The sequence below is a fragment of the Antennarius striatus genome, chromosome 15 (assembly GCF_040054535.1).
Source record: "Antennarius striatus isolate MH-2024 chromosome 15, ASM4005453v1, whole genome shotgun sequence".
In the NCBI taxonomy this organism is placed as follows: domain Eukaryota; kingdom Metazoa; phylum Chordata; class Actinopteri; order Lophiiformes; family Antennariidae; genus Antennarius; species Antennarius striatus.
The window spans coordinates 11,387,283-11,414,562 of NC_090790.1; the positions used below are offsets into that span (position 1 = coordinate 11,387,283).

The following is a 27,280-nucleotide window of genomic DNA, read 5'->3' on the forward strand; positions in this document are numbered from 1 at the left end:
CATTATAATAATGTTTCTGTTTGAAATGAACCAAAAAAAAAATTCTGGTTCAAAGCCCTGGTTGTAAGATTTTATGCATGCCTTGGTCCACGGCTGTTCTCTCTGCAAGATATTGCTTGGTAACATCATTAGAAACCACACTGTATGTTTGCACAGTTATTCAGAAGACACACAATTACACCGCTCTGCTGAACCACATGATGCTGCAGCTACAGACTTACCATCTGTTTTGTTTTTTCAGTTAATATACAAATAACCTTTTTTTAACGTTAAATGACGAGAAATTAAAAGAAATCCAACTAGGCTCAAAACAAAAATGGGAAAACAAATTGAAAGTGTTGTTTAATAATCTGCTGAAATTGACTCCCTGATGTTATCTTATATTCTAAGCCTTACGCCCTACATTGCCAAAGTGCCAAAAGCATTGCTTGAGGGACTTCAATTTATTCAAATTTGCATATTGACTACTTACCAGAAAAAATAGGACAAAGTACATCGATCCAGTTTTACCTGCCTTTCCCTACCTCTCTGTTATGTCTACAATCACCATCATGCTAAAGAAACCTCTCACCTGGTATTGCATTACTAACTCCCCTGTTTCTGCCGTTAAGAATGCTGACATTATCTGATGCAGGTTCACTGATGGCGCCTACAAACAGTCAAAAGAAAACCTGTGATACTGCTTTTGTCAATCATGGCCCAAAACTACAGAACCAGTAACCTGACTCCCCGATGTTATCCTATATTCTAAGCCTTACACTTAAAAAAAAACAAAAAAAATTATCTGTCATCCATCACCTATCTATCTATCTGGGAATCAGTTTTACTTAAGTTTTTAAAAAGAAGACTAAAAAATAATCTCTTCACATTACACAACATTCTATGCGTTTAACACACACACACACACACACACACACACACACACATATATATATATATATATATATATATATATATATATATATATATATATATATATATATATATATATGTATATCTTGAGTGTAAAAATAATTTCCCTGTAGGGTATTAATAAAGCTCAATTTAATATTAATATTTAATTAGCAGTAAATTCCGTGTTACTGTCCAGAGATATGAAACTCATTGACACTTTGCATGTAGTTATGCGCTACAATACTACTTATGAAAATAATTACTTGACATAAATGATTGGGGCTACTCTCACATTAATTATCACGAAACAGGTAAATTACACTAATGTTTTTGTTGAATGATACTGATGGCACGCAGTGACGTGCAGACTCAGCTTTCCACACTATATCTGACTTCTGCTAATGAGGTTATTTTTTCACGTGTTTCCATTTGCTGGTGTTTATTTATTTGTCGTTGGTTAAATTTTGGGGATCTGAATATTTCTTTGGATCCTCCCCAAATTGCAAACACACACACACACACACACACACACGCACACACACACGCACACACGCACACACGCACACACACACGTGTGTGTATGTATTTAGTTTTATGATCCCTAAATAGTTTTCATCAAAAGGAATGTAATATTTATTCCCTGAGAAACAATGCTCTTTTTTCCAATACCACTTAAATAATGGGAAATTCTGCATCCGCCCTACAGATCTGCACCCAAATACTGTATTATGGAGCCTAATCTGGTTCAAGACCCATCCTCCCACCAAGTTACATGAATATCGATGATGTGGTTTTTCCAAAATCCGCCTGACAATCCAGCAAACAGAAAATCGAACAAAGGTCACGAGAGGTTTTTACAGATTTTAAGAATCAATAAACTGTCAGGTTAATCATGTAAACCATTGGGGTGACAGAAGACCTTGAACCAAACACAAAATTCTTATGTAAAGCCAAAATGCTTCTTTTGTAACAAGTTTCTAATGTTATTAGCTAATATAATGAGTTTAACATGGAGTTATAATAATGAGGTTCAAAGCATTTTTATCGATTTAACAATTATTTCATATAAACTATACATCCGTTAAACATAATGTTTCCTTAACGACGTAACACTGCCGGCTTCAGGCGTGTGTGAACACTAACAGCGTTGCCGGCTGAGGGGAAACATTTCAAGCCGCGTCAGTGCACGCGTGCACGTTCCACATGTAAAGCTCTACAGCAGGGCGAATTTGCGCGTACCCGCGACTCGCCATAGAAAACAAAGCTGAACGTCTTCCATAACAGTGAGGGGTGACGACTTGAGGAATACCAGAATTTATTTTGGACACAGCACGCTGAATATGGATTTACTGTGGGTGTAGCATCGTTAAAGACCGAGCCTTCTCGGTTGGGATGACGGCAGGACAATAGCGAAACCGATGAAAATAACATCAGTGGGGTTTTTTTCTCGGGGTGCTTTGTCTAGTCCACCTAACGATAGCAAATACCATTCCCATTTCATTTGCAAGATATTCAGCTAGTGATTACTAGCTGCCGCCGGAATGTATCATGTTGTCACCTAGAGGTAACTGCTAGGACATCGGATTGTGAAGGATAAGCAGAAAACCTCTCCGTGGTCATAACGGGTTATCACCGGGACCTGAATCTGTGTTAGCCCACTGTTTTCAGCGATATGGCGGAGCAAGGCTACTCATCTTGGTGAGTGCGCACAGGCATCGCGCTGCCGACGGTAGCTAGCGAATGTTAGCTACTGCTACTGCCAAACCTATTTCATAGATTACCAAACTAATGAATTATAGTCTGTGAAATGATGGTTTTGCATGACTGTTCATTTCTACGAACTGAAATGTCTAGTCTAGTGTCTAGGAAGAGGCTAAATGTGTCTCATTCAAATATTTTCCCCAATAGTTATAACATTGCTAACCGCTAACCTGAGCTGTCTGGTTAGCTAGCAACAGCTAACCAGCTCCACCAGCTCATTCTGAGCTAGCTAGCGCGCTGCAAGTTCGGTCGTTTGCAGTGTGTGCTGGTGCGAGCAAGTGCTCAAATTCAAATTTTCCAAAAAGATTAATAAAGGAAATGAATTTGATGTTAGTTACCTAGTTTATGTGGACAAAGTATTGAATATACTAAGGTAACGTGCTAGCTGCCAAATGGGTTGCTAAGCTCATCATGCTAGCAAGTCAGTGAATGACATTTTCACCGATATCAGTGCTTTCTTTTTAAATACTGTAATTTTTCCTCATTCATATCAACATTATACGACAGCGTGAAGCAGGTGTGAAACTGTGTATTAGCTTTAGGTGATATATAAATATATATAAATAATCGTTGACTCGCATCATATAATAACAAAGGATCTACCATTGAACTTAACTGTCGCAGCCATGCCCCAAAATTCAAGTTTAAGGGTGAAGTTATCATATTGACACTCGACATGTGGTCACAAAACGTATTTTTTAGATTTTTGGGTTTTAAACGCTGGAAATCAGGTAAACCCTGTAACACTTAGTTATCCAGAGATTATACGAAGCCAGTGACAAGACGCAGTATAGTAATGATTCGCCTGTGTGACTGAAAATGACCTGACTTTTGTTGACGCCTAGCTAATTAACGCGTACTAAATTATGTTTGTTCCATGCTAGCAATTTGGGCTCAAGGTTTTCGATCATTTTTATTTTTAGAATAGCATCTTCTTGTGAAAGAAAAGTCCAGAGACTCTACAATAGCATTTTAACCTCACCAAATAACAAAAATATTTGGTTGATACTCTGGTTCAACTTGATGATGCATCATAAAGTTGATGTGATGACTTTAAATACTTATTATATGCCATCGCCTTTTTTCATTCTATCAGGACGCTGCTCAGCCGTGGAAATTGCTTGCAGGATGAAAAAAATAATCCCAATCATAGAAAAAAATTACACATTGGTGTGAGGTTAAGATAAGAATTTCTCATCGACACAGAGTGTTTCATAGAGTGATTACAACAGTAGTTTTTCTTTTTAAATCTGTGAATTCATTCTGACAGTGTTTTAGAACATGTGGAATGACTTAATTGCGTTTGTTTTGATTTTTGTCAGTTTTACTTTTTTCGAGAGTCTCAATATGTGGGCTCTGAGATTTACTCACAAGCACATACTATACAGAATTACTGAAATGGCATATGTGTAATGAGTAATGACTTTGTTTTAATTAGTTTATAGCCAGTAACTGGTTATGAATCTTCTAATAAATGCTGCTGTTTGTTTACTAAACTAAATGGTCTGACCTAAAGTGGAGGTTTCCGTTTATTTTTCTTCTTCACCATTTGGCTTTTCCCCTGTTACTGGTGGAATTAGTTTAGGTTATTTTCTGTTAAAAAAAAAAACTTCTTTAAAAATGGAATTACATGAAATTAACATTTATGATATTTAGACACATCTCAGTAAAGTTTGGTTTTTCACTGATATAATGACCTGGCTTGAGCCTTTTTCCAACTTCATTGTAACTGTAAGCCACTAAAATAATTTGTACAGGGCATTGATAATGTGTTATTACATTATCATTAGGTTCCTAAACATTGTATGGTGCCTGTGTACAGTCTCATAATTTAAATTAGGAGCCTTTTTTTTAATCAAAAAGGGTGCTCTAGAAGGAAAGTAGTAAAAAAAATGTTTCAAGCACATTTCAATCTTGATAATCAAATAACTGTGATGGCGTTAGTAGAGGTTTGCATCCAGGTTACTTCTGAGGTTTTTCCTGTATAACAAGTGAGCTTAATTTGGATAATCACATTCAACTCAGGACCTTTCCATTTTGATGTCATATTTATAAACGTATTGTAGGATTGCAGCAGTTAGTGGTTTCATGTTATACCACAGAATAAAATTTAATGGATGTCATGCCATGAACATTTGCTTATTATGGATCTTTTAAGAATTTGCATGGGGAATCTCCATTACTCCTCAACTATCGCTGACACGTTCAGTCGAGTGGTCTCTGTCATCAGTCCTCATCCTCCCAAAAAAAAGTAAAATCGGTCAAGTAGGATTACTGTAGTAATCCAAAAAATACAATATGTAGTTGTCCTCAGAGACAAACTACATTTTTAAGAAATGTGGGTATATATTGAATGTATTATTGGAAAAACATCTTACTAGTTCACTCCTCTTCATTAACATCATCCCCCTGTCAGCCGACTATGTGACAGTCATTTCCTTAACAAAGACATGTGTTCAACAAAAAACACGGACTAGAATGATCAAAATCCACCAATCATTTTGTACTTCAAACCGAAAAAACAGAGAAACAGTCACAGAATGTGATACACCAACAGATGAAGCCTGATAGAATCCTGTGGTTGTCAGTCACCTGATGACATTAAGAGTCTGTAAGTAGAGAAAACAAGCGATTTGCTTTCATGTGCTTTACTGCCTTCTTGTCTGCCGGTTCAAAAAGGTGCATTTCACTTTAAGACTTGCTTTAGGTAAATTGAAGTTTTTCAAAGTCCTGTTCCTCTTCACATTAATTGCTGTCACAAGCCTTTTCAAATCCTACTTCTATGCAAGTAATAGTTCTATGATTTCACTGTTGAGGGTTTGGTCAAAATTCCTTCATGAGTAATTAAAAATGTGGCTGCTGCTGCTCTTACAACTTTAGTGGTAATGGTAATGATAATATTTTAAAAAATGAAATGCTATATACCAATATATCTTCTCTGTGGAGATTAAAGAACTACAGAAACCCCTTGGATGAGAAGTTCAGTTGACTCTACAAAACAGGTTGTCAGTGATGTTTTATCTGATGGTTAATATGCCATGAATCTCTTTGTATGTATTAATCGTAGTATGGCCTCGATCAGATGGACCGCTTCAGAAATTTTATTTTTAATTTTCTTTAACATTGGGAGATTGGGGACTTTTTTTTTACAATCATTATTTACAATCATATTATGCATTGTACTTGACAGATTGTAATGCAACTCCATAGATGAGAATCTGAATAAGGGTGATTTTTTTTTCCCCTACATTTTTGATCATTGCACTATTAGAAACTAGATGGAAACGTAACATTGTAATTTTAACATCAGCTGCTAAAGAAACCACAAGTGGTGAAATATTTTTCAATAATTATCACAGTTAAGTAGTCATATTGCAAAGGTCTGACTAAGATTACTAAGGTTTAGGTGGCATGACATCATAGAATAGAGGACATAAAGCTTTATGCTCTGAGTGCTGTTGAGTTTGACTGTCACCCTGATGACACAAAAACTCCTGGACAGCGCTCCATGAATTTTAGTACAAGAAATGTCTAATGACTAGTTGTGGTATTGCAGTAAAAAATTACTATGTAGTACAAAAAGCATTTTTTCCCATTGACCTAAATTTTACAAGGGCCTTCTGTGAAACCGTGGATGGGCTACCTTGCAGTGGAAAACAGGCCAATTTTGATCTTAGTTGATGAACTTTTGGTCTAAGGTGGAGTTATGTTGAAAAGACTTTCTTTGAGCCATGAAAAGCTGTTTAAAAAATTTTATTACAATATAATGATGTTTTGTAGGGTCAGTGAGGGAAACATTATTAATTATTGCGAATTTGGCAAAAAAAATTCGTTGCTGTGCACTGGCCAGCCATCCCTGACCAGGACCATGAGCACACTTTGACCTGCTTCCGGACTTTTTTACAGAATGCATCAATGAAAATAGTGCTCCAGCAGATGGCCATTACATACTGCCATACTGTGCATTCTTGGTAAATGTATGCCATAGAAAATGTTAATACATTTGTTGTATTTGAATGAAATAAACAAACATTAAGACAGTGATATTAAGAAGTGACAGAATATGACAGACAATTTTTTTTGAGTGAGGCTGGTTAATGCTGCAAACCAAAAATGACATTGAGATGAGATTTTTCCAAGGTGGCAGGAGTTTTGCTGAACAACCAAACAGGCCAGTTGTAGTCCTGATAGTTCCGGCGGTTTTTCAGTCATTAAAACATGTAAACGTTGAACACTAAAGTAATTTTATTTCTTCTCTCAAAAATTATTAATACAGCATTAATAACTTAAAGATTCAGAGTATTCAGGCATTTGATTTGGATGCTGTGCCTGTTAGCATTAGCACATTTTGTGCATAATTAGCTTTGTAGCTGTGATATCTGGATAAATCTTAATAAAGTATTACTTCCACTCTGTTCCCAGCTGTATTCAACCTGACTTGACTCTGCTTTGGTATGGAGTGTTTTTCTGGAGGTTGTTTATGGATACCACTGTGTTCGCGTAGCTGCTTTACATAGAGAAACCATAGAAAACTGCTACAATGTCATCTTCAACACAACATACACCTCTTTTCCACAAATTGTGATCCTGTCATCAGCTATCAAAGAAAAGAATGTCATAATGTACTCAATGTGGTGACTGCCATCTAAAAAAATTGCCTATATTAACTTGGATGTTTAAAAAGAGAGGGCATGGGTTTGTGCTGTGCGGGATATTCCACATGATATTGATGATGCGATGATGAATTTCTTTGACCAATCACTGCTCTAGAGTGTTTTATCATCCTCACAACAGATGATATAGTAAGTAAAATTACAGAAAATCAAAAAAGACAATTTTAGCCGAGCCGGTACAACAATGTAAAAATAGACCATAGCGAGCCTTTTAAAGCCTTTGCATAATTTTTTTCATGACACTTTGTAATCTTATAGTCTTCACAGCAGTAGGTTGACTCACTTAATTTTATCACAATAATGTAGTACATCTTTTTGTCAAGGGACGTGTTTTTGCCAACTTTCTCTTCCTCATTTTCAGTTTTGTAGCTCATCAAATATATGCTGTGTGTGTGTGTGAACTTTTCAACTAGCACATTTTATGTTAAGGTCTGAGTGGTGCTTGCTGACTAGCAGATTAATGATACACACATGTCCATATCAGTACACGGAGCTGTATGCTGTTCTTTTTACACCAGGCTGATGTCAAAAAGGTTTTAATTAGCCTAGAGAGAATGAAAGTTTGCCGAGTTGTGCAAGTTTGTTCTTCATTCTGTAATTGTCATTCAAAATCTTCACAAAAGTCACTGTTGCCAAATTTTCATTTGCCTTTGTCCTGGTTTAGCATCACAGCCGTATGCCGAAGGATCCAGGTCATGTTAACTTCAGGGCTGGTTGAAAGAGTTTGTAGAAGATGCCTCAAAACTAACAATCTGTCTGACAAAGAGGGTGTTTTGAACATTGAGATGGAGAAAGATGGTTGGTAGAAGCACTCCATTCGTGTAAGCAGCAAGGAAAATAATATGTGACATGTTGCGGTCGAGATCTTCCTGTTAAAATGCACCTCTGTTTTTGAAGGAGTGGAGGAGTGGAGTGGAGCAGTAGTAGAGCATGTCTTAAAGCTGTCAGGCATCTTTGAACACAGGTTACATACAGTATGTTGTTTACAGATATAAGCTTTTACTGGAGGGGAGAGAATTTATGTCCAAAGGATTCTTTAGGAGATTTTGATGCCAAGGGTATGAATTGACTTTTAGATGTTGCAACACTTTGACTTAATCTTACTTCATGACCTCTCACTCTTGATTAGTTTGATGAGACCACAAGGGAAAAATAGGTCATATAGTCAAACAGCTTTACCTATAATGAGTGAAATAAACTGCGAGTGTGAATACTACTACTTCTATAGAATTTGTTGTCTGACCGGGACTTTTTTGGCACATTTATTTTGAGATGGTTAGAGATAAATTTCGTTGAAATTATGTTGGGGGGTTGGGCTTGTAATCAGGAAGAAACAATTACCTTTTGCAGTGGATCCTGGTGAAGGGATTCTTTTATAATTTTACTTCCACTTCCTTTAACATTTTATTATCAAGCTTTTTCAGAATTTTTCTCAACCATGCATTTATTGCTTGATTGATCTTTATTACAATTGTCATTTGATATCAGAAATTTAATTTAAGGGTCTTTTTGTGTCTTGGTGGGGCCATGAACTAGGGAATTCCCATGTAGTTGATACATGAGTGTTTTAACATCAATGTTTTTCATCTATTTCTGTAGATGGTGATATTGATTAATAAGCGCTGTGGTCTGTGTGTGGAGAAAAGCTTCTGATCTTCAGTAACACAAAGTTATCCCTGTGTTTCAGTATCACACACAAAATCTGAGCATGGTGCTGCTTTTTAAGGCTTTACAAAATAGTTCAGAATCATAATGTTAAATGTCTTTGTACCGTTGAGGATGTTGCACTGTGTGTTAGTTTATGAGCTCAAGCATTTTAATGAGTTTTTAGCTAATTTGTCTGTTTGCCATCAACAGTAAAAAAAAATTTCTTTTGAGAGGATTTTACTTTGAGTATTTATCTTGAGTTGGCAATTAGTGGATCCTTGTTACCATCACTCAGCACTGTTATTACTTCAGACTACATAGTAATCAAATGGTCATCCACAATTGTGTGGCCACAGACTACAGTCTGTAACCAGCAGTTTACTTGATTAGTGGAGGATATGGTCTGGAACTGTAATGATAGTGTCTTGATAACTTTTTGAGCAATAAATGTTTATCTAAATTGTTCTTTTTCACACAGTCACAATTAAATAATGTAAATAAGTCCACATAGAGAAACTCTGGTCTTCCATATTAACAAGATCAGTCAAAATAGTCTTTTTCCTATCACTTTTTTATACATTTAGACAAACATAAAACATCCTTCCTCAGGAAACATGGTTTCAAGAGCCAATCTCCAAATTCTCTTATTAAGATTATCCACAGTGTAATCTGACTCAAATTTGGGTTTAGGTAGACACTGACTAATCAACATGTCATTATCACAGCTCAAACAGTAGGGCTGGAGCCAAGTATGCAGCTCTTTTGAATAAACACGTATACCTACAATATCTGTTGACAAATGCTCTTTGTGTCATTTGTGAATCTGAGCTACATCAAACTACACAAACACTGTTTTAACATTTCTCTGGATCTGTGTTTGAACACAGATTGTAGAATATACAGTAACTGAATCCAGAGACCCAATGGATGTGGTATATATAAACAACACAAGGAGCTCTGGAATATTTGCAATTAAGCCAACTGTCAGATATGCAGTTTTATCACACAATGCAATGTCACAGATGTGTTAAAGGAGCATCCAGTCAGCAAGCTGCAGACATGTCTTCGACAACACAACTGTAGAATTTCCTCACAAAGAAAAAATTGTGAGGAAAACTCTTACCTCCGAGAGAGCTTCTCTCAGATCCCGCAGGAGGCTGGGGACATTGAGTCAGAGTGGACCATGTTTTCCACCTCCATTGTTGAAGCGGCTGCTCGGAGCTGTGGTCGCAAGGTTTCTGGTGCCTGTCATGACGCTAACCCCCGAACCCAGTGTTGGACACCGGTAGTAAGGGATGCCATCAAGCTGAAGAAGTCTTACCGAATCTTGTTGAATTGTGGGACTCCAAAGGCAGCTGATGAGTACAGGCCGGCCAGGCGTACTGCAGCTCAAGTAGTTGCAGAGAAACAAAACTCAGGTCTGGGAGGAGTTCCGGGAGGCCATTGAAGGGGACTATCGGTCAGCCTCGACGAAATTCTGGTAAAGCATTCGACGCCTTAGGAGGTAAAAGCGGTACACAGCCAACACTGTTTACACCCTTACAGTTTACAGTAGGGGTGGAGAGCTGCTGACCTTGACTGAGGATATTGTCATGACGTGGAAAGAATACTTCGAGGATCTTCTCAATCCCGCTACCTTGTCTAACACAGAGGAAGCAGAGCCTCAGGTCTCAGAGGTGGACTCGTCCATCACCCAAGCTTAAGCCACCGAGGTGGTTGCCAAACTCCTTGGTGGCAAAGCACCAGGGATGGGTGAGATTCGCCCTGAGTACCTCAAGTTTCTGGATGTGCAGAGACTGTCATGGTTGACACATCTCTGTAACATCGCATGGCAGTTAGGGACAGTACCTCTGGATTGGCAGACCTGGGCGGTGGTCCCTTTTTTCAAAAAGGGGTTCAAAACAGTTTTCGTCCGGGTCATGGAACACTGGACCAGCTCTACACTCTATCGAGTGCTCGAGGTTTCACGGGAGTTTGCTCAACCAGTCCACATGTATTTTGTGGATCTGGAGAAGGCATTCGATCATGTCCCTCTTGGTATCTTGTGGGGAGTGCTTTGGGAGTGTGGGGTTTGGGGCCCTATGCTGAGGGCTGTCCGGTCCCTGTATGACCAAAGCCGGAGCTTGGTTTGTATTGCCGGCAGTGAGTCAGATCTGTTCAAGGTGAATGATGGACTTCGGCAGGGCTGTACATAATCTTTATGGACAGATTTTCTAGGTGCAGCCAGGATCTGGAGGGAGTCCAGTTTGGGGACCAAAGGATTTTTTCTCTACTTTTTGCCGACGATGTTGTCCTTTTGGCCTCATCAAACCTGGACCTTCAGTGTGCACTTGGATGGTTTGCAGCTGAGTGTGACGCAAGTAAGATGAGGATCAGCACCTCTAAATCCGAGGCAATGGTTCACGACCGGAAAAGGGTGGTGTGCCTTCTTCAGGCCTATGGAGAAACTTTTCCCCAAGTGGAGGAGTTTAAGTATCTTGTATCAAGTATCAATACTTTTTTGTAGTCTTAGACTTTTGATGCCAATGACTGGCAGGAATAACCAGCGATGCATGTAAATGTGTATTCACCTCACTTGCTATTTTTCATGCCGTGTTAAATTGAAATGAAAAATCATATCGAATTAAAAAAAAGAACTAAACTATGGCATACCAATGGTGTTGGTGGAGGTGGGGGGGGGGGTGTTTTCCTCCTCCACTTCTAAAAGGTGCAAAAATTCAACAGAGCAGCTGATGATGGGTTCTCTTATTTGCATGTAAGCTAACAGGTCACTGTTGAAATTGTGTTACAGTTTTTGAAGGATGCAAACAATGTCATCTACAATTGGATTAAAGAAAAGCAGTAAATGTTTATTTTCTGATTAAAGGTCTGTCAGCAGCTCCATACAGTAGATTATGTCAGGTAGAGGAAATGACAGTAAATTTTGGGCTCTTTTTTTGTTATGATTAATCTGTCTTCATATATTTATTCTGGTTAAGCTTTTAGGCTTCAATTATGACTTTGTGCATCGTTTTTATTAAATAAAGACTTTTTTTTTTTAAATCAGGCCAACATTTGCAAAAGTTCTCATTGTGGCCCCGTGACCTGGACCCTTAGTGGTCATGTCATGCATGCAAGTGGCTTGATGGAAGGACGGTATTGGAATTGTGTTATTGAAAACCTAGTCTGTCAGCGAACAAGGACGTCTTATGGCACTTTGGGCTGCCATCCAGCCCTCAACAGTCCGGGATTGTATTTTGTTTTTAAATGTTCCATTCATCTATCTCACCCATGTTCTACAGGCTTCTGTGCATAGAATTTGGACGAAGCAGTTCGACGCTAGAATATGAATTAGGTCTGTGGCAAATGAAATGGGATGTCTGTGTGTGCTGGCAGTGACATCATTAGTGACTGTATGCAGTAGACCAAGATCACTTCATAATTAGTAACACCTCAGGCCAAACTACTGGCTGTCTTCATATGCTGCAGGCCCAGATGCTGACAAAACATTTCAATTGTTCAAGGAACACGTTCACTCGCTAGGATGTGCTGTTCAGTTTAACTGTATTGTTAGATGCAGGGTCAGGTGCAACTGGCTCCCTGGAATTATGTGTTTGTAAGATAATGATGATTGTATTTTTAAGCCATTAAGCAAAGGGCTATACTGGGTCAAAGATGTGTGGTGCTGTATTGTATTGTATTGTCTGAGTGTCCTGTTTCCACAGTGAACGACATGTTACCCCTCCCCACAGACACCCTGACTCATTTCTATGCTGCTAAGTGAAAGAAAAGAGAATGCTTGCTTTCTTCCACCTCTGCATTACAATAAAAGCCACAAATTTCTGTGACACATGGGACAGAATGAAAAATGATTTGTAGCACTCTGCCTTTGATGCGAGTGTTATTCTCTGTGTTAGTGTTTAGTAGAACTAGTAACAGCCCAGCAAAACTCCAATCAGAAACAGTGTTATTGCCTGCCAGAAGCAAAAGCCTCAAATTGGTGCTAACTCACGTTGCGAGGGGATCATCACAAATAATGTATTTTATGTCTCCGCTCTAACTTTTAATATTTTTCTAACCAGAGTCAGAGAAATATTAGTTATATAATTTGTTTCCTTCAAATCACCTGAAATATTCTTCAGTGTAAAAGAAACTGATTGGCACACTTGTTTAAATATGTCGGCATCCAATGAAGCACTCTGGGTATAGCTGTCACGCACTGGTGTCATTATTTTTCATAAATTACCCAGCCCTACATCTACCAATGCCTCAAACATTTGAGAAAACTGGAGGCTGCAGTTTCCTATTTGGCAACTCGCATTCACAGTATAGGAAGAGTGTTTGATGTGCGCTGATCATCCTCATCCTGTCTGATTGTTCTCCTGGAACACGAGCCAGCCTTGGAGAAACTGGTTTGCTGAATGAGGAGGAATCTATATCAGCCTTCAAGGAGGACACAAATGCTAATACTAGAAACGACTTGGTCTCATTATCAAAAATTTAAATGTCTTCATCTTTTCATTTTATCCCTCCCTTATAACAGAAGTCCAATCAGTGGTTGATAATACAAAATTCAATCTGATATTGAATCATTTGTATACACGTTTTAGATTTGGCTTGAAACAACAATTTGGTGTTAACTTTGCCATGGAATGATCATCAACTCATCGAGATATGTATGCATAATTTAATTGAAAATATTTTTTTTAAATTTATGACAGATCTATGTAGAATTTAATATGCATCTACAGCATAATATTGGCTGATATACTCTCATTCACCGCTGTGTCACTTTCTGAAAAATGTGATAGTCTATCATGAGCTTGGATACTCGAATGAATGGTGCATTAAGTTACAAAGCAGATATATCAGATAGTTATTGTGTTCATACAATGGTAACATATTCGTGTATTTACTTGGTTGAGTAGAGCTGACAAATGGGCATGTGCTAATAGATAGCTATAAGACTGCAGCTTCTAATCTCTAGAAGACACTGATGAAATCTAAGCTAAAAGATAGACAAGAGAAGCTTTTATGCCTTCACACCAGCTGAGCATAGATGATGTTGACTTAATTGGTGTTACTGTTATTGCTGTAGAAAAAAAACAACCTCCAATGTGTGGTCATGGTCAGTGAATTTAACAGGTAATGGGGCAGGATCGGGGTCAAATCTACACCTTAACTGGAGGCAGAGACGTCACAATGTCAGCCTTGTCTTTAGGCAAGTAAAGGAGCTGCAGTATGATGCTGCGTGTCATGTCTACACGATGTTCAGGCCCCCAGATCATTCATATGGGGAAAAAAATTGGTGCTCAGATGCAGTGTCAGGCTGCAAATTAGAGCCTAACTGGTGTGCTGGGTTCTGTTTGTGTGCCCAGTAATAAATACTTTTTTGATGGTGAAGCGACATGGGTTATGTTGACAGTAATGGATGATGCATTAAGTTTAGTGTATTCTATCTAATGCTCATAATTTATGTTAAAGTGTTTCTGAATGATGTTTAAGGAGAGAGTGTTTATAGTTTTTATCGATATGCTGCTCCCATTATGTTGTATTAAATAAGTAAAACATTCTGTTTAAAAGTGCACAATACTGACCGTAATCTCTGTTTGATGTTAGAGCTGTTTTGTGCTACACAAAACACTGACGAAAAGTAATATAGCAAAAAAAAAAAACGTACTCTTGAGCAACCAAACATAATTTGAAACATTTTGCTGATGAAAATAGTGTTCACAACTGCTGTTTAATGCATCTATTGCACCACTGTGCCCCTGTGGTTCAGCCATCCGTTTTCTCATATGCTGAAGACGAGATCATCACAATCATCTCGTCTTCAGCCTCATATCTGCCTCATGGGCCGGCTGGAGCCAATCCCATCTGGCTACGGGCGAGAGGCGGAGACGAGCCGGATGAGATGCCAGTTCATAACGGGGCCCTGTACTGTTCACGTGTACATTTATTAATTTTCACAGCACCGTCATTGTATTTCATCAATTAATTTTTTTAAATGCTATAAAATTTGCAAACTGCACATAGGACTGAGTGTGTGTGTGTGTGGTTGTTTGTCTTTGTGTGTAGCTCCGCGGCACACCGGCGTCATGCCCGGAGTGTCCCCCGCCTCACGCCCTATGCCAGCTGAGATAGGTTGTAACCCGCTGCGGCGGATAAAGCAGAAGAAAATGGATGGACGGATGGATGAAATTTGCATTTTCGTTGATGCTTTTTTGTATTGTCTAGTAGTTGTCATGGGAACAGAGAACTGTGTGTTCAGCACCATGCAAACATCTAGCGATTTCTTAAAGACTGGATGGTGCCACGTAGAGCTTCAAACTGCCATAATACAGGTGGACTGTGGAATCGGTTTGAGCGATTAAACAAGCTGTTTGAAATTGTCATATTTTGAACTACTTTTGTTTATCTAAAGTATGATATGGTAGTAAGGTAATCATGCAACAGAATTTTGTTATATATTGAAGATAAAGTGTCCTGTGGCTAAAACCCTTTCTATCACGCTTGGAAAAGCTTCATACTGGATAAAATGCCTGAGGGACATTTTTTTTCTTTTCTCTTTCAAATCTGATCACAAAGGCGTATCAAATACAAAATGATTCACTGAAAGAATTCTATTAAATCTGATGGATAACAGGAAATCTCAGGCCATCACATTGGCATCATCAAATCACCTCAAGTTGTAATGAACCGTGGCCAAATATCAAGAAGTTAGTGTAGAGGGAAACAAAAACTTAAAGATTCCAGTCGGGACCCGTAAAAGGAAGAAGTGGCTGTCGTTTTATTTTTTAACAATTAATTTGTGTGTTTTAAAGTGTGATGTATAATAGTAACTCATGTTTTACAGAGTAGTAAATGGCACAAATGGTTATAATCAGTGTCATGTCAATTGAAAATTGGTTGTCCTGAAATGGCTTTTCTATAGGAGTTCAAACTCTGTTCCCCAAAGCTGACATGCAGTTTATTTTTCACTCCATTCCACAGACACTGTGTTTATCTCACTGTTGGTCTCTTTTTCTCTTCAGGGCATACTCCCTAGTTGACTCCAGCCAGGTGTCCACCTTCCTCATCTCCATCCTTCTCATCGTCTATGGCAGTTTCAGGTGAGAATTCACAAATCCTCTCTTCATCTCTCAGGATGATGGTGGACAACGACAAGAAGAGGAGGTTTTGCATGAGCAAAAACTGTTAGCTTTAAGTCTCTCAATGTCAAATACAGTGTTCTCAGCTGCCAGAATAAGTAATAAAACATTTGTTACTAGAATTTTTATGTCTTTTGGATTTAGGTGCATTTTGTGCATTAAAGAACTCTACAGCCTTAAATGTATTTTGTTTTTTGCAACATTAACAGGCAAGACATTTGAGAAAGGGATTAACTGCATACCCTCCAGTTAAAGCTGAGTCAAAAAGACTGTGCCAATCATTATTATGTACACTTTGTGCTTTTCTTCATGACAATTCATACTGTGAATGGTGGAAACCTTGTAGCAAAAGAATATGCTTTTCATATTGTGATTGTGGGCCAACATGACTCAGGGGGTTGAGCAGGCGTCCACATATCAGAAGCCGGTTCCCAACCCCTGAATTCGGCTTGTCAAATGTATCAATACCATTATCGGTGGGGTAGGGGGGTCTAACACCCTCTGCTCTCTGCCCTCATTCATTGCCTCTTTCATACAGGTCATTAAATATGGATTGTGAGAACCAGGAGAAGGATAAAGATGGTAACCCCACGCCCGGGGCTTTCAATAACAGCAACACAAACAACAGTGAGTGTAACATAAATGGATGGAACATACAGACACACTCTGTTCTTGGCTTTACAGTTGATAACTCACTGTTTCTTTTTGTTTATTTTGAAGGTATTCAAACTATAGACTCCACGCAGGCCCTGTTTCTGCCAATAGGAGCCTCTGTGTCCCTGCTAGTCATGTTCTTCTTCTTTGACTCTGTACAGGTGGTGTTCACCATCTGCACTGCAGGTGAGTGCCGCTCAGGAACACAACACTCAGTCTGTACATCTGTAAGAATTCCTTTAATAAGGCTTTCACATTCCCCTTCAGTAGTGACACACAGGGGAAGGTCTCGAACCCGTCTTGATTATTGAAACTGCGAAGGCCATTAAATGCCCCATTAAGCTTGCATCAAACGATCGGAACAACAAGTCAAGGTCTCACAGCCGCGTTTTGCTCTTCTCCAGTTCTTGCAACAATCGCATTTGCATTCCTCCTGTTGCCGATGTGCCAGTATCTGACCAGACCCTGCTCCCCACAGAACAAGTAAGAAAAGCATCACATCGCTCTTTTTATTTTAGGTGTTTCCGTTCGAACTGCTCCAAGCTCTTTTTTTTTACATTTTTTACACAAAGCTCTGTAATTAATCACATTCATAAATCAAGTCATTCTAAATTAATTAGGTGGTGCACACAGTGAATATTGTGTTATTTGGGTTCAGTTACTGCACAGAAATGATTCTGTAATGGGTGCTTCTGGACTTTGATTACAATCGGTTGAGCCGTGTTCTTGGCTATAAGCACAGACTATGATTGCATTACATCAGATTGCTGCCCCAGAGAAATTATTTCATAATGTCACATTTGGGATTTGTTGGGTGGGTTAAGATATGGAAGATATAGATTAAAGCCAATAATGAATTGAGGCACAACAATGTGAAAACATTGAGTATCAAAGCCTGGAGAGTTCATTTGTATTCGTGTTTGTTGTTTTCAAGAAAGATATGACTTCATTTTAGAAAACCAAAATCACCTAATTGGAGCTTAACCACTCTGTCTGCTTTATGCCACTGAAGAAAAACAGGGAAGGTGAATACACTGTTTTCAGCAGTTAACATCTCCTGGTACATCAGTGATTCACCAACCAGCGGATTCTGGAATGAGCAACAATATTTCCGTGGGAGTAGTAGAAAAAAATTTTGAAAAGTAAATAACCAAACCTCCCTCTGTGATAAATTATCAGACTTTTATTAAAATAAAGCTCACTGAGGCACTGAATCCAAACACGGGTGAGAGTTTTTACAATGTCAGCCAATCGGGGGTGACCTTCAGAAGCTGCAAGTTGCTATGGATTTGTAACGCACTTTACACCCTAAACAATCTACAGAATTAGTACAAAGACTGTCATGCTACCCGAGAGCCAGATAATATGGATCATCACTGATGTCTGACTGGAATATAGACTGAAACAGTTTCCTCACTCATGATGTCTCAAACTGGAATAAAGCACGAGAGATAACCAGCAGGATCCCCGCCTGCACCGTGTAACCAATATGAATACATCCTCTGTCATTAGAAGCTCAAAGCTTCTCCTCTGCCTCTCTGTGTATGAATTAATTGCTGATAACCTGACGCCTAGTCCGAATCTATTGGCCGCTCATTCTTTATAATAAACAGCATTTATTTTTGTTTGAACTGCACTGCATGTATAAGATCTCAAATCTTTTTTTTTTATATCCGTCTTGCATTTGAGGTCAGTGGTTCTCCAGTCCAACAGGAATCCACTTGGTCGTGTTATGATAGCCAAGTAAAACTCCTGAAGAAGTGTGTGCAAATTGTTGGTTTAGTCCTACAACAACAGCTAAGCTAACGATAGCTAACAGATATGAATGAAGCACTTCCATGAGATTCCAGTAGGGTTAGCTCATCTTCAGACCCCCAGTCCCGGGTTGTTCAACACATGTTTCATGGTGAAATAGTCGACCTGTGAATGCTTTCCTGATTGTGTCACGTTTTCTCGTATGACTCTTTGTCTCATTGCAGGATTTCCTTCGGCTGCTGTGGGCGTTTCACTCTGGCTGAGCTCCTCTCCTTCTCTCTGTCCGTCATGTTGGTGCTCATCTGGGTGCTGACTGGACACTGGCTTCTCATGGACGGTACGTCTTGTTTATGTGTGTGTGTGTGTTTGTGAGAGAAAGGTTTGAACAGTAAGTTCAGTGTTTGCACAAAATGCACATGAGGAGCTCCGAAATAATACAGTAGCCATATGTGTGCAAACGTTAACCAGTCCAGTCCCACCCAGAGTCTTTGGTATGTTTAGTGTTCATAGCCTCCTTTGTGAAGAGAGGACCTTGACATGACAAGATTGGCATTATGTGTTTTCAGTCTCTTGTGTCGTAGTAGAGAAAGAATGCGCTCTAGTCAGAACATTAAAATGTCACACTGGCCTTTATGTGAACTGGTTTTAATTATAGTTGCTATTTTAGCAAGAACTCGACAAAGCGGATAGAAGCGTTTATGAAATTTAATAAAATCAACTAATGATCCTCATGGGTAAATTATTTGTCCACTCTAGTGTTAGTCAAATCTGTTAGTGACATGCATATGTATATGTGTATAGGCCTATAACATGCACGTACACACACACACACATGCAGAAGGCCTGTAAGTCAGTCAGCTCCTTCATGGTGCGTGCCCAATGAACAACTTATAAAAGGGGATGGTGCCTTGCTCAAGGGCACCTTGGCAACGCTCCACTGCCAGTGTACATCCCAAAATTTTATGGCCCACATGGGCCTTGAACCAGGCACAAATTACAATATTTAATCATCAGTGTTGACCACTAAAGGAGCACAGATAAGAATAAGACACTGTGAATGAAACCCTTCTGGCACGCTTCCATGTTTAATCACAGCGCTGGCTTTTGTCTTATCAGGTCAATCCTTAAAAATACAAAAGCAAGTGAGAACACAATCAGAAATTTCACATTTGTTTCTTTTTTCATTGTTTTCACGCTCCCACCAAAGACGGCAGATCACATTACCGTTGTTCATATTCGTGCTTTTCCAACGGTAATGTGTCTGTTCAAACCTCAATAGAGAAAATTCACACATGTTTTGTAGGGTTTCTTCAGTTTATTATATTTTTAGCCACATTTGATGTATTTTAGGTCAGTTTACTGTCATTCACTCATGATGCCAGTGGTGGTCTGTCAGCCTCAGCCCAAACTGACTACTCCTTTTATCCTGGGTGCTTCACTGTCCTTGGAATGATCTGGTGTTTCTTCTCCCTCCAGCTTTAGCCATGGGTTTGTGCGTCGCCATGATCGCCTTTGTGCGGCTTCCCAGTCTGAAGGTGTCCTGCCTGCTGCTGTCAGGACTTCTCATTTATGACGTGTTCTGGGTAAGACTTCAACTCCATTAGAACCGCCGCTGGAAGAAAAGTGAAACGATCTATTCATGTATTACGACTCCTCCTTTTTCCGCTGCAGGTGTTCTTCTCAGCCTACATCTTTAATAGTAATGTGATGGTCAAGGTTGCAACACAACCCGCTGAAAATCCCATAGATGTTCTGTCCAGGAAGCTCCACTTGGGGCCTGGGATGGGCCGCGATGTCCCCCGTCTCTCCTTACCTGGCAAACTGGTCTTTCCCAGGTAAGATGAACTTCACCGTGGCGAGGAAAATAACATTCGCTCTGCTATTGATCAGCCGCTGCTGTATATTTGTACAAACATCATCTCCATGTCTGCTCTAAATGCTGAAGGCTCTTGGTGCTTGTATTGGCTCATTGGTTGATTTGTAATCAGCAGAGGAGAGCAGAAAATCTATTGGTCATCTCCAAACTATTCGTGATTATTCATGTAGTGCCACAAATACACGCACACTCACACACACACAAAAACTGGAGGAGAAACAAGGTCGCCTGCGTAGTGTGGGTGCAGTGATCCCATCTTGTGATCAGAATCAGCTCTCTTCACTGCTTCAGTATCAGAGAATCCATTATTCTCACGATCCCAGCTTGATAACGGAACCTTATAGCAAAGACACTCAGGTATTCATCCATTCAGTTGCCTTTTTTCTGAGTGGAACCACATCCTATCCTGTGTGATTATTCGTTCATCTCCATCGCCTCAGTTCTGGGTAGGTTACTCAGAAACGTGGGTCATATTTATGTGATTGGCTGAAATCGATCATTCCTCTCTCCTCGGCAGCGATCAGAACAGCGTGAGGAAATGAGCTGGAGATGTAGATCCCTAATAAGAACTAGAGAGCGTTAGAGATGAATGCTCTCTCTATCAACTCGAGGTGTCCTCTCCTTCAGTTTCAGCTTCAGAGAATTTTATATTTCAAATCCGACCTTCGAAGGATGTTACCAGATAGATTAAGCGCCACAGAGACCAGTCTCCTCTAGAGTTTCGATCTTGATCTGACAGCTTGTTGTCTTTTGCCTAAGAAACGACCTATAGTAGACACTCCCTGTCTTGACTGACTCTACTATTACCTTCGTTATTTTTTGCTATTTTTTTCCATTACATCTTTTATTGGCTTACACTATTTTAAGACACACAAATTAAGAATAAAGGGTTTTTGAGTTGTTTTTTATACCCTGTTCAACAATTTTTTTATTTTTTTTCCAATAGTGACATTTATTTTCAGGATCTCTGGCATAGTTGTGAGCATTTGCTTTAGATTTGACATCTGTTCTTTCTGTACGTTTGTTTGCATTAACAAATATTGCGATATAGCGACAATTATTTTATTATTTACGGAAATTTAAACGTTTATGAACCCTCCCCATACTGATATTAAACCACCTTATATCTGTATTACTGTTTCCCAATCTTATAGACTGTTTAAAGCACTTTTGTATTAAAGAAAAGTGTCTCTTTAATACACAGAAGTTCGCTGCATTCCATGAGTCTCAGAATGCAGCAAACTTCTGGGTGCTGTCAACCAATAGCATGTGCGCACGGTATCACGTGACTACATTCTAAAGATCTGCGTTGTAGTGAAACTGTGCATCTTGAAGCGCGAATAAGCGAGGGATTCACTAATTCAGTTTTGTTTTGTTGTAGTTGCTTTGGATCTTGTTGCTTGTGTATCCCTCCATCCTAGAGCTATTTTTTTCTTTTTCCCCTGTGTGCAGTTCCACAGGAAGTCACTTCTCGATGCTGGGAATAGGAGACATTGTGATGCCGGGGCTGCTCTTATGCTTTGTCCTGCGTTACGACAACTACAAGAAGCAGGCGACTGGAGAAGTTCCAGGTCCTGGAAACATGTCCGGACGCATGCAGCGTGTCTCGTATTTCCACTGCACTCTAATTGGATACTTCGTGGGTGAGTGGGCGGTCAGCGGGTGAAAAAGGTCAACGTTTCATTGCGGTCTTAGATTGTCATGTGATTGATGGTGGTGCGTCTGTGTCGTCAGGTCTACTGACCGCCACCGTGGCCTCCAGGATTCATCGTGCCGCTCAACCCGCTCTGCTCTACCTGGTACCCTTCACCCTGCTGCCTCTGCTCACTATGGCCTACCTGAAGGTACAGCTGGTGACACGACACAGCAGCTGCTTATCTGGATGACGGTTACAGAGTTCAGCAGTTTACTTCAGATAAATGTAACCTTTCTAAAGGGATTCCTAAAAAGAAGAGGGGGATAAATAATACAGATGAGCTTTTTATTGTTGAGTGTTGCAGATTCTTTCTTGTCATAGTAGCACATTAGGTATTTGTTGATCTGTTTGTTTAACTTGTGTAAATGTTCATCTATTTAAATTCTATGTACATTGTGAAATTCAAACTAAAGTAAATATGCCGAAAATCTTCTAACTCCAGAACATCAGAAGCTCATAAATAAAGTGTTAGGTTACTCTTCTGGTTCGATAAATTCTAATTTTTCCTTCTATTCTTATGTCAGACCCCAGATTTCCCAGTCTTCACTTAAATTGATTCATTCATGTTTAAAACGAGATTTGGGGCATGAACAATAAAAGAACAGTTTGATTTTAATGACACTGAGCTTTCTAGGTTGACCTGAATGAAGACGTATAAACAGAATCTTGGTTGTGCGACTCCTGATTAGTGGCTGAACTGATGTCTGTGATCCACAGGGGGATTTGCGACGCATGTGGTCAGAGCCTTTTCACGCTAAGACCAGCAGCTCCCGCTTCCTGGAGGTATGATGCACCCTGGGATACACGACCAGCACGGGGGAGGACTGCGGATCCTTCATCTCGATTAGAGGGAAGGAGAAGAGGGCACACTCATAGTGAGACCATGTTGTCATCACTTGTTCATGCTTTCTGCCAATCCTCTGTGAAAAACCCCCCAGAAGGACAACAGTGTGTGGATCACAACCCCCCCCCCCAACACAGCTCATCTTTGGTCCCTACATCCTCAACACTTTATCTCTGTTTCCTCCATTCGGTCTATTTCCTCTTCATTACAGCACATCCTGTCAATGCTGTTTCTGTTCTACACTATCTTTATCTTTTCCGCTCTTCTATAGTTGGTATCATTTGCCACTTCCCATTCCATACATCAGACCTCTCACTACATTTTTCCACTTAAATATCCTCTGCATCTCCTTTTGTCAGCGACTCAGATGAACTCGAGGACCAGCCCCCCCCCCTCTCTTTGTGGACTTAGAGATGTGAGACATGGCTGGGGTTTATATATATTTTTTTAGCATTGTCGTGGTCATTATTATAATATTATTATGGAACGATTTAAACAACCGGAGGAGGCGGAGTGTTACAATGGCACAGGACGGTGCTCTGGAGCAGCCACACAGTCAAGGAGAAGAGTCTTCCCCCTCCATCCGTCTCCCTCCTGTCTCCTCATCTGTCCCGTCGTCCCGCCTAGACAACTTCTCCCCCAGCGCTCCTCCGACACTCCCTGTGAGCCCGAACCCTCCTCCCCTTTGCTCATCTGCTGTCCCCAGTCCCCCGCCCTCACAGATAACTATGTATTTTATTTAGAAAAGTTTTATTCTTGGCATATACAGAAACAATGCATAGTGAATTGTTAAGCTACCCCCCATCGTTTCAGGGGCCGCTTCCTATTTGTACATATATGTATTTGCGGTATCATGAGTTTGTATTTGCGTTGGCGAGCATGTCGAATAGGGTGGGAAACTGACCCCAGGCCAACACGCAGATTTCAGTCAGTGTCTCTTGCCGCTTGCGTCAGCTGGTGAGCGTCCATTGTTCAGCTGCGGTTTTCTGGCATCTAAATCGTCATGGAAACACAACCATTGGACTGATAATTTTTTTATGTTATTTTTTTTGGAGGGAGGAAAAACATCAACGGGTCAGTTCCCCGCTCTTTCAGTTGTGAGAGAGAATGAGACGAGTGAATGGTGGAGTTGGTTTTATTTAAAATCATGAACACGTTAGAAAAAACAGTGACAATAGTCAGGTTTCCAGTGAGTTAGGTGTGTGGCATCCAACCGTCATGAACACCTAACGGTTTGTGTTTAACTTAACAAAATAACCCAAACAGGGACACAATTTAGTTTTTAGCATTTTTCTCTGTGGACAGGTAGAAATGTAAAAAGTGTCATTCTGTCCTTTTTTTTTTCTTTTCCAAATAAATGAATGTTGAATTGATTTTAAGTTATGCAATGTTACTTTTCACTCTGATACCACATCATGCTGGGTTCACACACACTAAAAGCATCGTGTTCCAGCCTCCACAGATCTCTAAATGTTTGACCATGTATAGAGCAGATCAGTGTGTGCTAGTGTGCGTGTGTGTGTGTGTGTGTGTGCGTGTGTGTGTGCGCGTGTGTGTGTGTGTGTGTGTCTCGTTGGAGCAGCACAAACACCTCATCTGAACTTTGTAAATGTCAGTGTTTCACCTCAGTCAATGAAGACCTGACTATTGTGAAAGTTTGGGTTCCTGGACACGAGGGGCGTTGGGACAAGGTGATGGACTGTGGTTCAATTCATTCATAGTTACTGACAAAGGCTCTCAAAGTGGACAGTTTGTATGTGTGCGTGTCTGCCTGATTAAATAACAAAGTTTATTTGGACCTGGGAAGGGAATTGAACCCTTCAGATATCGGAAATGGAGATTACAAATTAAACCAACCAACAGGATGTTTTTACTGTCACCATTTGGTCCCTGAAGGTCTTTTTTTTTTTCTTTCTGTACGTTTACTTTTTTGTGGTGCTTGTCAGTTAATATCTAATGTATACTGGAAAACATGAGTGATTCAAAGAGATGTAGGGACGACGCAGTTTGCTGGCCTGTTTTTGTTTTGTTTTTTTAAATGTTTTTTTATGCTATCTGGCCATGCATGTTAAGTGTACAGTGCATCATTTGTGAGACTGCATCGATGGGACTTCTGCAGGTTTGAGTCTCTGCTGGCCAACACCAAGGCTTTGGACCTATTGAGCCCGCCCACACAAGCAGCGACAGCGAATTGAACAAAAGCTGCAGGTCAGAAGGACTGTGATTGGTCAGCTCTGACTGTTATGAGTTGAATCCAGTTGAATCGGAGCGTCTGACCTGCCACTCATTGCAATGGCCTAAACTTTGGGCAACATGGAATCACAAACCCTCTTTCACCTCCTCATGGACACGGCGAGAAAATATATAGATTTATATACATATGTGTGTATATATACATGCATAAATAATTGATGACGATCATAGTGATAACAAAAGAACACTTTCTTTTTTATAGAAAACATTTCTTTATACCCCTTTGGGTGTTTTGTTTTTTTTTTTTGTGCTTTAGGTTTATTTTTCTTTGCACCTCCCCTCCCCTCCAGCAGAGGGCTCCAGCTCTGTTGGTGCATCAATATTACAGCTGAATGGATTCTGTATAGAAAACTGGTGAAATAAATAAATTAAGAACTGTGTAGTGAAACGTGAATCCTGAAGCGCTTGATCTAAAACACTTTGTCTCCTTTTAACCCCCTCCCTCTCCCATTCTCCTCCCATTCCTTCAGGATTCTGCTGTAAATAAACATGACTCTTAACTGTAACTGTCATCTCCTTCTTTGGCTCAACTGGTGATTAAAATTATATCCGCATGCGCTCTACCTTTGAGCTACATCCCTTGCACCTTAAAATTCAGAATACAACATCTTGATAAAAGATATGGGATAACCAGAGAACTCTTTCATCTCCCGCACTTCAAGTAGTTTATATTCCGCTACATCATTTGACCAGTTTGGTTAATGGTCACTAAAACATATATAGGCTTATAAAACATACATCTGTGTTAAATATTAAACCACTATTTCTCAACCAATGCGGTGTGACTTCACATAAAGTCAAGGCCCTTTGTTGTGTTTCATGTGTTTGCCAGTTGTTAAACCCAAGTTTAGCCTGTCAGCTGCTCTGATGTCCCCTACATATCTGTTCTGTCACTTATTTTTATTCTAATCCTTATTCAATCTATCAACTTTTATTTATAAAGCGCTTAATCACATCAGCAGACATTTCAAAGTGCTTTAACAGACAAGAGAAACCCAACAGAACCCTCCAGAACAAGCAAGACAGCGGCGGGGAAAACCCCCTCCATGATTTTAATCTCATAACCTCCTACCTTGGAGGCACTGAACTAGAGTTTGATGAAGGAGCTCCAGAGCTTTGAACTTGTATTTAGCAACAGGATTGACAAATTCTATCTGGATTTTTTTTCTATTGTGAATATATGGAATGACTGACACATTTCAAGTAAAATAACCCATCAAAATCTTGCTAACACCCAAGTATTCATCCATCCATCTTCCACCGCCTATCCGGAAATCGGGTCGCGGGGGCAGCAGCTTCAACAAGGAGCCCCAAACTTCCCTTTCCCTAGCCACATCTACCAGCTCTGACTGGGGGATCTCAAGGTGTTCCCAGGCCAGTGTCGAGATATAATCCCTCCACCTGGTCTTGGGTCTGCCCCCGAGGCCTCCTCCCAGCTGGACGTGCCAGAAACACCTCCCTAGGGAGGCACCCTGGAGGCATCCGCACCAGATGCCCAAACCACCTCAACTGACTCCTTTCCACGCGAAGGAGCTCCGGCTCTACTCTGAGCCCCTCGTGAACAGCAGTGTTTCTCACCCTATCTCTAAGGGAGACACCAGCTATCCGACTGAGAAAGCCCATTTCAGCCGCATGTATCCGCGATCTCATTCTTTCAGTCATGACCCATCGCTCATGACCATAAGTGAGGGTAGGAACGAAAATTGAACGGTAGATGGAGAGCTTTGCCTCTCGGCTTAGCTCCCTCTTTGTGACAACAGTGCGGTAAAGCGACTGCAATACCGCTCCTGTTACCCCAATTCTCCGTCCAATCTCACGCTCGCTTCCCTCACTCGTGAACAGGACCCTAAGATACTTAAACTCCTTCACTTGCGGAAGGACCTCATTCCCCACTCGGAGAAGGCAGTCCACTGGTTTCCTGCTGAGGACCATGGCCTCAGATTTGGAGGTGCTAATCCTCATCCCCGCCGCTTCACACTCGGCTGCAAACCGGACCAGTGACTGCTGCAGGTCACAGGCCGATGACACAAACAGGACCACATCATCTGCAAAAAGCAGCGATGCAATCCTCAGGCCACCAAACTGTAATCTCTCCTC

At 40.2% G+C, this 27,280-nt stretch overlaps 1 protein-coding gene across 1 annotated transcript; it reads left to right on the forward strand.

Moving 5' to 3' along the window:
• The first annotated feature begins 2,105 nt into the window (after nt 1-2,105).
• sppl3 (signal peptide peptidase 3) lies at nt 2,106-25,683 on the forward strand. Its single transcript, XM_068334383.1, has 11 exons — nt 2,106-2,592; nt 15,989-16,066; nt 16,644-16,732; nt 16,826-16,945; nt 17,164-17,242; nt 18,739-18,851; nt 19,991-20,097; nt 20,186-20,349; nt 21,843-22,033; nt 22,125-22,234; nt 22,804-25,683. Exons 1-11 carry the CDS (start codon nt 2,567-2,569, stop codon nt 22,873-22,875), a joined length of 1,149 nt encoding a protein of 382 aa, XP_068190484.1. The 5' UTR covers nt 2,106-2,566; the 3' UTR covers nt 22,876-25,683.
• The last annotated feature ends 1,597 nt before the right edge of the window (nt 25,684-27,280 follow it).

Bases quoted from the DNA above. Each gene is read 5' to 3' on its own strand.
- sppl3 (XM_068334383.1), top strand. From the start codon at position 2,567: ATGGCGGAGCAAGGCTACTCATCTTG. The intron at 16,946-17,163 runs GTGAGTGCCGCT...GCTCTTCTCCAG, and splicing joins GTTCACCATCTGCACTGCAG to TTCTTGCAACAATCGCATTT. The intron at 17,243-18,738 runs GTAAGAAAAGCA...GTCTCATTGCAG, and splicing joins CCCTGCTCCCCACAGAACAA to GATTTCCTTCGGCTGCTGTG.